The 10,023-nt window shown below is 45.8% G+C and overlaps 1 protein-coding gene across 1 annotated transcript in view; it reads right to left on the reverse strand.

The window, feature by feature from the left end:
- The window catches only part of Bsdc1 (BSD domain containing 1), a 29,992-nt gene extending 21,614 nt beyond the window's left edge, over window positions 1-8,378 (reverse strand). The window contains exons 1-3 of the mRNA XM_034503303.2: window positions 8,308-8,378; window positions 8,004-8,064; window positions 4,640-4,756 (exon numbers count right to left, since the gene is read on the reverse strand). Coding sequence (XP_034359194.1) covers window positions 4,640-4,756; window positions 8,004-8,064; window positions 8,308-8,318 — 189 coding nt within the window. The 5' untranslated portion in view covers window positions 8,319-8,378. The remainder of the gene's footprint in view (window positions 1-4,639; window positions 4,757-8,003; window positions 8,065-8,307) is intronic.
- Between the last annotated feature and the right edge of the window lie 1,645 nt (window positions 8,379-10,023).

Below are 10,023 nucleotides of genomic sequence, written 5' to 3' on the forward strand. Positions count from 1 at the left end.
ACACACACACACACACACACACACACACCTAAAGAAGATCCATGTTATACACCCCTAAAGAAGATCCATGTTATTCTAGTAAGGAAGAAGACCTAGGATGGGTGGTAGTTTTGAATCCCAGGTCTAACACTGGTGGGCTGTGAGATCAAAATCCTTTCTGAGTCCTTCATTTGTGGGTAAATAAGACATGGATGTCACCTGACATAAACAAGTTTTTATTATTGCTAAGGAAGTGAAATATCCTGTGCAGATGTTGGGCAGACATATGGACAGACAGCCTTGTTTGACAGGGGAACAGCTGAAGGCAAACGACTCCTCTGTAGGCACAAGAAGTTGTCCATCATGGTTCAGTTTGCCATCTGTTTGGCAGGGGTAATGAACTGAAAGGCAGGCCAGACTCCAAAAATCTCATGCAAAACTATAATATTAATTTTGCTTTGTTAAGACAGGATTCTGCTACGTAGCTCAGGTTGACCTAAAACTTGTTATGTAACCAAGGCTGGCCTAAAATCTTCCAGCCTCTATCTACCTCCCAAGTGTTGGGATTACCGGTACATATTGACATTCTCTCTTCTTTTAAGTAAGTGTGTGTGTGTGTGTGTGTGTGTGTGTGTGTGTGTGTGTGGTGTGTGTGGTGTGTGTGTGTGTGAGTGTGTGTGTGTGTGAGAACATACTCATGCATGGGCTTGCAGGTGCCCTCCACAGAGGCCAGAAGAGGGCACTGAAGCCCCTGGAATTGGAGTTACGAGTGGTTGTGAGCTGTCTGATATGAGTGCTGGGACTGAACTTAAGTTCTCTGAAGGAGTTTTCTCTCCAGTCCCCTAGCAGGATTTATTTTTGACTGAGCTGCCTAGGTATTTGCAACCCAGAATCTATTATAATGTCTGGCACACATGTTGCCATAAGTATACAATCATATTTGTTGAATGAACAAAAAAATAAACAAGCCAATGAAATAAGCAGTGCTTATTATGGGCTAGACTCACAGCAGTTTACCAAGTTACAACGTGCCATTCATACAGTTGGACTAGATTTTCACACAGGGCCTTGCTTCATAGCTCAGGCTGGTCTTGCTCAAACCTTATGCATGCCCCAATCTCCTGTGTGCAAGAATTACAGGCATGCCACCACATCCAATTTGTCATTTGTGATTATCAGTAGCTATGGAAACAAGAAAGATTTTATAAGAGGATCGATAAAGCAAGCCTAGCTGAGAAAACCCTCAAACTCATCTTTCTTCTTTCTTCTCCTATTTCTATTCTTAATCCCGTTTTCAGGGAGTCACTGGGCCTTGTCAGTCAGGCTAGACTCTGCCCTCTTCCCTTCCCTTTCTCATTCATGAGAGGGGCTTCATCGACATTCCCAGGCTGGTCTGAATGTCTAGGTTCAGCCTTGTATACAGGGAAAACAGTTATGTGCCACCAGACCTAGCTCAACATGTATAACCTCTACTAATCTCAGGGTAACTGACTTAGCTGGAGATCAAATGATGAAACCAGTTTATTTCTAGACTAATGGGAAAACTGTATATAAAACCCAATATATTAGATGCCTGCCAGGAATGGTGGATCATATCCATAATTTCAGTATTTGGAAGGCTGAGGCAGAAGGACAGCCACACCAGACTGGGCTATATATAGAGATGAATTCTCAAGACCACCATGCACGCACGCACGTACGCATGCACGCTACTAGAAAATTAAACATACTACAAGATTATCTTTGATCAAATAATATTTTTGCTTTTTCCTGTGCTGGCTAGTTCTATATCAGTTTTAACACATGCTAGTCATCTGAGAGAAGAAAACTTCAATTGAGAAAATGCCTTCATAAGATTGGATGCTGGGGCCTGTCAGGCATTTTCTTAATTAGACACTGATGGGGGAGGGCCCAGCCCATTGTGGGTGACGTCACTCCTATGCTGATAGTCCTGGTTCTATACGAAAGCAGACAGAGCAAGCCAGTGAACAGCGCTCCTCCATACTCTCTGCATCAGCTCCTGCCTCCAGGTTCCTGCTGCCCAGTTTAAGTTCCTGTCCTGACTTCCCACAGTCATTTGGACTGTGAGTTGGGATATGTAAACCAAATAAACCCTTCCTCTACTCAGGTTTTTGTTTGTTTGTTTTTCAGTTTGGTTTTTTGGGGGGCTTAGGGGAGTTCAAGACAAGGCTTCTCTGTGTAGCCCTGTGACACATATTGACTTTAAAATCCAACTCCTCTCTTAGCAGAGGATTTCCCTATACATCTCATCTCAGGTGAACAGAACACAACCATGAGAAGACAAGGTGGCACAAGGTAAGCATACTTGAGACCTGTAAGAATATCCTTGCACTTCTAAGATTTATTATTTTGGTGTGTGATGTGTGTTTGGCTGTGCCTATATGCAGCATGGTGAACATGTGAGAGGGCAGGGGACGGAATGCAAGTTGTCAGGCTTGTGTGACAAGTACTTTACCTGCTACTCCATTTTATTTTATTTTATTTTATTTTATTTTATTTTATTTTGGTTTTTCGAGACAGGGTTTCTCTGTGTAGCCCTGGCTGTCCTGGAACTCACTCTGTAGACCAGGCTGGCCTCAAACTCAGAAATCCTCCTGCCTCTGCCTCCCAAGTGCTGGGATTAAAGGTGTGCACCACAACTACCCAGTGCTACTCCATTTTATTGTCATATGTGTGTGTGTAGTCTCGTGTAGCTCAGGTTGGCCTCAAATTCACTATGCTGCAGAGCTGAAATTACAAATATGTGTTGCCATGCCTAGTGGGAGGGACTCAGGGCTTTGTACATGCTACATCTGATGGTTACTATGGAATGCCAACGTGACGAGCTAGAACCACCCAAGAGGCCAGCCTCTGAGCACATGTTTGAGGGATCATCTGAACTAGGCTAGCCTCTAGACATGCATAAAGGACTACCTAGCTTAGGTTTAATTGAGGTGGGCAGACCCACCTTAACTGTGGTTGGTACATTCCATGCTGGGGTCCTGGACTGAGTACGGAGAAAGTGAGCTGAGACTAGCATCCATCTTTCTCCTTCCTGACTGCGGAAGCCATGTGATCAGCTGCCTCCTCAGGCTCTGTCAGGATGGACTGTCCCCCACAGGATAGACTGTGAGCCAGAATAAGCCCTTCCTAAGTTGCTCTTTTCAGGCGTTGGCCACTATGAGACAAACCACCAACCACTGGCACATCTCCAGCTCCCTACTAACAACATTTCCTTTTACCCAAGACTTGTTGTATTGCCTCTGTGTGTTTCCCTAGTGCATGTGTGTGTACCCCTGGAACTGGAGGGACTATTGCCTCTGTGTGTTTCCCTAGTGCATGTGTGTGTAACCCTGGAACTGGAGGGACAAAGGGTTATAACTCACCACCTGGATGCTAGGTACCAACGCAGGTCCTCTGGAAGAGCAACAGGGGCACTTGACCACTGAGTCATATCACCAGCCCCATAAAAATAGTTTCTTTTGGGCACTTTGCAATAGATATTAAAAGCCTAAAACTATACTTACCCTTGACCTTTTCCATATTGTGTAATAAAATATTACAAAAAAGACAAAATCTTAACAATAATGTTCACTGAAGATCTATGTACAACACCAGAAGTGCAGCAGGAAACTGAAGGTTTTTAAATGTACCAAAGACCAGGCCACTTAGGACAATGCAGAGTGAGGCCTGCAAAGATTTACATGAACAAGTCAGGTGAGGAACTGGAGAGCTGGCTCAGCAGTTAAGTCGACCTCTTCCAGAGGACCCCGTTTTACTCCCAGCACCCACAAGGTGGCTGACCACCATCTGTAACTCTAGTTCCAGGGGATCCTACACCTTCTTCTGTCCTCCATGGGCACACGCATGTGGTACACAAGTATACATGAAGGCAAAACACCCATACATATTAAATAAGTAAATAAAGTTTTTTTGTGTTTTTTTAAATTTGCACTAGTGTTTAACCTGTATATATTTGTGAGGGTGTCATATTCCCTGGAACTAGAGTTACAGACAATTGTGACCTGCCATGTGGTTGCTGGGAATTGAATCCAGGACCTCTGGAAGAGCAGTCAGTGCTCTTAACCACTGAGCCATCTCTCCAGCCCTATAAATAAACATGTGGGAGAATCAGTAGTTTAAGGCCATCCTCTGATATGCAATCAGTGTGAGACTACTCTAGGCTATGCAGAAGGAAAAAAAGAAAAAGAAACAAAGAAAAAAAAAGAAAAGAACAAAGGAGTAAAACCAAATAGGTTAAAAAATAAGGTATTTAGGACTGGCAAGAAGGCTCAGTGGATAAAGGCACATGTTGCCAAACCAAATATTAACGGTAGTTACCTTCATGGGGAGTTCTTGTAGACACACACATGTGCCACACACTTGGTTCCTGCATTCTACACACACACATGTGCCACATACTTGGTACCTGCATTCTCTACAGTGCATGATTTTGCCAATGGAACACATTACAAACATGGGAAAACTATTACTCTATAGCTCACCTGCTTGACCAATAATTCTTTCAAAGTGGGAGGAAAATATCCCTTTCTCCCCACACAGCAAAAATAATCCCCTAATGAGAGAAAGGTTGGGAGTGCCCACCCGGGTCCCAGGGCAGACTATGAGGGGTGGTCACTCAAGGAGAGTTAGTACTTACAGCCAGCTTCTCCTTGACCACACTGGCTGTGGCCGCTATGGTGCAGGCTGTGTCATGCTGCACCACCTGGGTAAACTCCGTCAGGTCCCGCTTCATGAACTCCAAAGCTTCAGTAGACTATGGAAGACAGAGAAGAAAGGCAGGGCTGGCAGATTCCATCATCCCGTGGGCCTCTTAGGCACCAGACAGGTATGTGGAAATGTCGAGTGACAGAAGAGCCATAAGAGTGACACAGGAATAATGCTGAGTTGTCCCAATTTCATGACCTGGGGTTACCTAGACTAAGGACTGAGTCTCAGCTCAGGCACTTATAACTCTGTGCCCACGAGTGAGTCCGCTCAGTCATTCATTGTTTTTCTCCTATCAAATAATCTCAAAACCAGAACGGCATTAAAAACATACACCTATTTTCCAAACAGGCTTTGAAAACTTCTTTTGATATGGTGTTTTGTTTTGTTTTTATCTTACCAGACAGGGTTTCTGTTTATCCCTGTCTGTCCTGGAACTCACTCTCAAACTCAAAGTTTCACCTGCCTCTGCTTCCCAAGTTCGGGGATTAAAATAGCTTTTTTTTTTTTTTAATCCAAGAAGAGTGGATTTTCCGGAAAACATGTTTCCTCTCTTCCAGGTTTTGTCTCTCTATTAAGTTTCTTTGGAATGAATGATATTTGCCTGTCTAGCTGACCTGTTTCAGAGCTAGTTTGAGCCAGTTGGTCCTCTGCCTGACTTCCTTATATAATGCTCGCCAACTCCAAGATGACTTCCTGGAGCACCTGTGCTTGCCCCACCTTGCATGTCCTCTCACTCCACATGGGACCAATCACCTGGATGTTCTGTTTTGAGGAGTTTCACTATGAAGGCTGATCCTTCTACCTCCGCCTCCCTCCCAAGTGCTGAGATTACATATCTGCACCATCATGCCCAGGCAAAGCATGTTTTTGAGTATTCTGGGTTTTCGTTTTGTTTTTCCTAGGATCGTCCTGCCTACTTCTGACCTGGCATGACTGAGTGAGACAATAAGGAACCACTAAGAAGGTGGAGCAAGTGGGACACAGTGAGATTTTCATTTTTAATATGTCACTCTAATGACTGGCACAGTTTTAGCCATTCAGAGTCAAGGTGACCATGAGATAGCTGGGTAGTTGTTGGTAAGAGCCACCCTTAAGTACCAAAGGGTCTAGAGAAAGAAACAGGAATCACTCCCAAAGAGAAGTTCACAGGAAGAGTCTGCAGAGCACACACAGCTGTGAGCTGAGGACAAAGACCTTCAGAGCCCTGTCTTTAAAGGGAAGGCAGAGAAACATGAGCTCGACAGTCAGGAAAGAAAAGCCTGGACAAGTGTATGGGGAACTGGGAGAGAGTTTCACAAAAGTTGAAAGAGTGATGGTTCCAAAAAAAAAAAAGGGGGGGACAGGGTGGGGTGGGAAGCATGTTAGTGTCAACTGCTGCAGAAAGTTCCAGAAAGATAAGGGCTAAAGAGTACCCAGTGGAGCTGGCAAGTGTGAAATGTGTGTCATTACAGATAAGTGTACAGATGGTGGCTCCAGGGGTGGGGAGGGAGCGACCCAAAATCAAACTTATTGACGTCATATTTTCAAAGTATGCCAGGATACACAGACTTGAGGGAAGAGTTTCTGAAGTCAAGGGGAAAAGAAAAATAAGAGGAAGAAAAGGGTTGTTGGGGGATGCCCAGACTCAGTGAGACCAGGGCATCTGCCATGGAGGAGCACACAAAACAGCCGAGCCTTCTCTAATGCTGTCTGTACTAGTACTTGGATACATAGGATGGATGTTCAGCAGACTCAAGACAGGAGCAGGAAGGGAGCTGAGGCAGGCAGATTATATGGCCCTCTCAAATGCTGTAGGTTCTGGGGCAATGTATGCTACGACAACAGGGAAGTGACTGACCCAAATGGAGCCAGGATGGGCAGCAGCAAAGATGGCAGCAAAGGAGCAAGGGAAAAGTCCAAGAAAAATGGCAACTAAGTTTTACTGACCCACTTAATAAAGAGCGAGTGCCTGGTAGCAGCTGGAGCTGCATGTTGTCTTAGTGTTCTGCCTAGTGCCAGTAATCCTCAAGACATCCCATTACATGGGGACTTTTATTTCACTTTACATGGAAGGACATGAAGCAAAGGTAAAAAAAAAAAAAAAAAAAAAAAAAAAACTTGCTCAAGTCAAATGCTATGTGCCTTTAATACCAACACTTGGGAAGCAGAGGGAGGTGGATCTCTGTGAGGTTGAGGCCAGCCTGGTCTACATAAGGCTTCCAGGGCAGCCAAGGGCTACATATACAATGAGACCCTGTCTCAAAACAAACCAAACCACCACCAATAACAACAACAAAATAACTTGCCCAAGTTCTCAGAAATGTAAGGAACGAAAGAGAGAGATTAAGTCTCTCGCTGAGATCAGCCTTGAAACACACAGGAAGCCCTCACGCAACACTTGCTGAACACCACACTTTTTTTTTTTTTGCATGCTTCTTCGAGGTCTCAATATTAAGTCCAGCCTCTTCATCTCCAATAAAACAGCCAGTACAAGGAAATTCTCAGATGTGCTGAGCTGTAGCTTGAGAGGGGCTATCCAGGAGAGCCCAGACCAAGGAGAAACCAAAAAAACAAAACTGTTCCTAAAGTACTGGGCTGATTTGGGATCAGGAGCCTCTTGGAGTCTGCCCCAAAGCACGACTCACTTCGTTCACTTGAGGTAAATAGTAATTAGTTATTCCACGAGGTAGTTGAGCTGCTTTTAAATAAAGTAACGTGGCTAAAACAGGAACACCAACTGGCGTTGCCTACTACAGGGACAAACATGAGTCACATCACAGTGATTACTTAGCCAGCCACTCCCCCCAGGTCTCCACTCTCTGGCCATCAATCCCCCTTCCCCTTGCAAACTTCTCATTTAGGCACCACCAGGCACTATCGCATGTGGCAATCCATATCTCTACTCAGATTCTTGATTTTCACCTTTTTTGCTACACCTTCCTTGGCATTGCTTATGACTCCCTAGCCTACACAAGATTTTAGGTACCTCCCTTTCACGGTGTTCACAAGAGTTATAACTAAGCAGCTATTTTGCTTGACTGTCTCCACAACAGACGGAGCTTTCTGAAGCCGAAGACTGTGTCTGTTTGGCTAAGGTCTGTAGCCTCACAACCTGTTCGAGAGTAGTGATTGTCATATACTCTAATATTTAAATTGCTGCTTAAGAGTAAGGTGTTCTTAGTGGTGGTGTTTTATCCTTTTCTCTTAAATGGCCTCACAGAAGCTCGAAAAATCCTGGCAGGGGCTAGCTGGAGTTGGTTGCAAGAGACGGCCGCGGTGCCCTGCGGACAGAGGGGGATGCTGGCCCGGCTTACCTTCTCTTTGACAGCCTGGTAGCTCTGCTGCAGCCAGCTCCGCCACCACCCCACGTCCTCCCTGTGGAAGACAGACACATCTGACGGCCCTGTCGTGCGACTCCCTGCCCAGCCTCCGCTGTGGCCGGCGGATGAGGCTTCTCGGGCCGATTTCCCCATCCTCTCGCACCGCGCCTCCACTCTGCCCTTTCAGCTCGGTCCGCACCCGCACCGGCAGCCTGTCATCAACAGGGACCCTGGCCCAGTACCCCAAACCTTGAAGAACCCAGGCCCCAACGCCAGAAAAGCAGAACGACAAGCTCACCCTTCCGCCATCTTGCCAGCATGACATCACCACTATTTACCGACCTTTGACTTCCGACACGGCACCGCCCCCTCAAGCCCCGCCCCCAAGAGCGCGTCCCAATCTCAACACAAGGGCAACTCTCCGCCCAATCCCCGCCCCCTACAGCAATGTGTCCCGCCTTTGTCCAATCCGTGTCTCAAATTCAATTTGTCCCGCCTCTAAACTCTCGATCCAATCGTATTTAAGATTGTCCTCGGGTCCCTCCAACCAGCCGCTAGCTTTCCCGGTAGTCCCTGACTACAGTGGCCTCTCTGGGCCAAGTTCCACAGACTCCTTGGCCTGCACATTGGACCTGGAGAGAAAAGGAGGGGCCGGGTCGAACGTCCGAGTTCTTAGAACCGCCCCTCTTTGTGAAACTGGCCGCGTAGCAGCTGCTTGGTGTTCTGCTCCAGGCTAATTCAGCAAGCTCGGACTGTGGACCACTGAGCCAGAGTTAAGGCTGTGGGGAGAATCCAGAGGCTTCTTTAATCCATCCTCAAGATGACTCCCAGTATCTTTTGGAGAGGCAGATACACATTCAGTTATCACAACAATAAGCCCAATTTAAGAAAACGTTCGTTGAATGTGTTCCGGAAAAATCCTGAGACTGACTGATAGAGGGGAATTGAAGTCTATTGAGTTGTGGAAAGGGGATTGTGGCCCTACTCACTACCTAAGGAAACCCGACCCTCACCCCCAAAAGGAGTTTGACTCCGCTCCTAGGTCATCTCTGCTACCTGATCCCATAGCTTCGTAACTGCCTGAGGAACAAGCTATAGTAATTCTATACTAATTCCCGGTGTTCCCCCAACGCCGCTCATCTAACTTTAAAAAGATTGTTGCTGGTATTTCTCCTGTCTAAAAGACTAACAAAACACACCTTTCCCCCTTTAAGACGGGCTTGTAGGTAGCCAGGACTGGCTTGGGATTGGTGTAGTGGAGCTGGCTTCCAGCTCTCTTCTGCCTTAGCTTCTCCATGCTAGGATTAAATGTGTGCACTTGTGTGCCTGGTTTAACAACCGACCCCTTTTTGACACCACACTACTTCCCTGATTCTCCATAGTGGAAAAACTCTTGTCTTAATTTCTTAACGTTTCCCGACTTTTTTCTTTTATTATGTTTTGAATTTTTTTCAGTCAGGTTTTTGCTTCTCAAAATCCACTGAAGGAAGTTTCACCCCCAAGATCGATGGCCAATTTTCTATTCTCCTACTCGAACCATTGTATCTGTCATGACACAGCTGCCACACTGCCTCCTTTCCAAAGACTTTGTTCTAGTGCCTTTCAGGACATCAAGGCCTCCTGACCTGTCTTCTGGGCATCTCCTCCACACAGATTTTTGCTTGCTTCTAGAAAGTTGAAGAACTCTGTCCTTGGCTCTCTTTTTCCAATGTGTGATCATCCCTCAGGTGACCTCAAAGCTCAAGATCTTGGAAGCCACCTGTATGCTGACAACTCTCAGATTTTCTCTTCACCTCAAACACCTTCTCTGAACACCAGGTTCTCTATATCTACTAGATGTATTATAGTAAGCATATTAAATTTCAAATGTCAGAAGGTAAACTTCATTTATAAATGGTGACTGAATTCTTCTACTTGCTCCAGCCAGTTGTCCCTGATCCCCTCTTCCAGTTTTGTTGGCTCCACCTTTAGAACAAAGGTGGAATCCAGTCACTTCTTAGCCCCTCCACAGCTT

The sequence above is a fragment of the Arvicanthis niloticus genome, chromosome 5 (assembly GCF_011762505.2).
Source record: "Arvicanthis niloticus isolate mArvNil1 chromosome 5, mArvNil1.pat.X, whole genome shotgun sequence".
Classification (NCBI taxonomy): Eukaryota; Metazoa; Chordata; class Mammalia; order Rodentia; family Muridae; genus Arvicanthis; species Arvicanthis niloticus.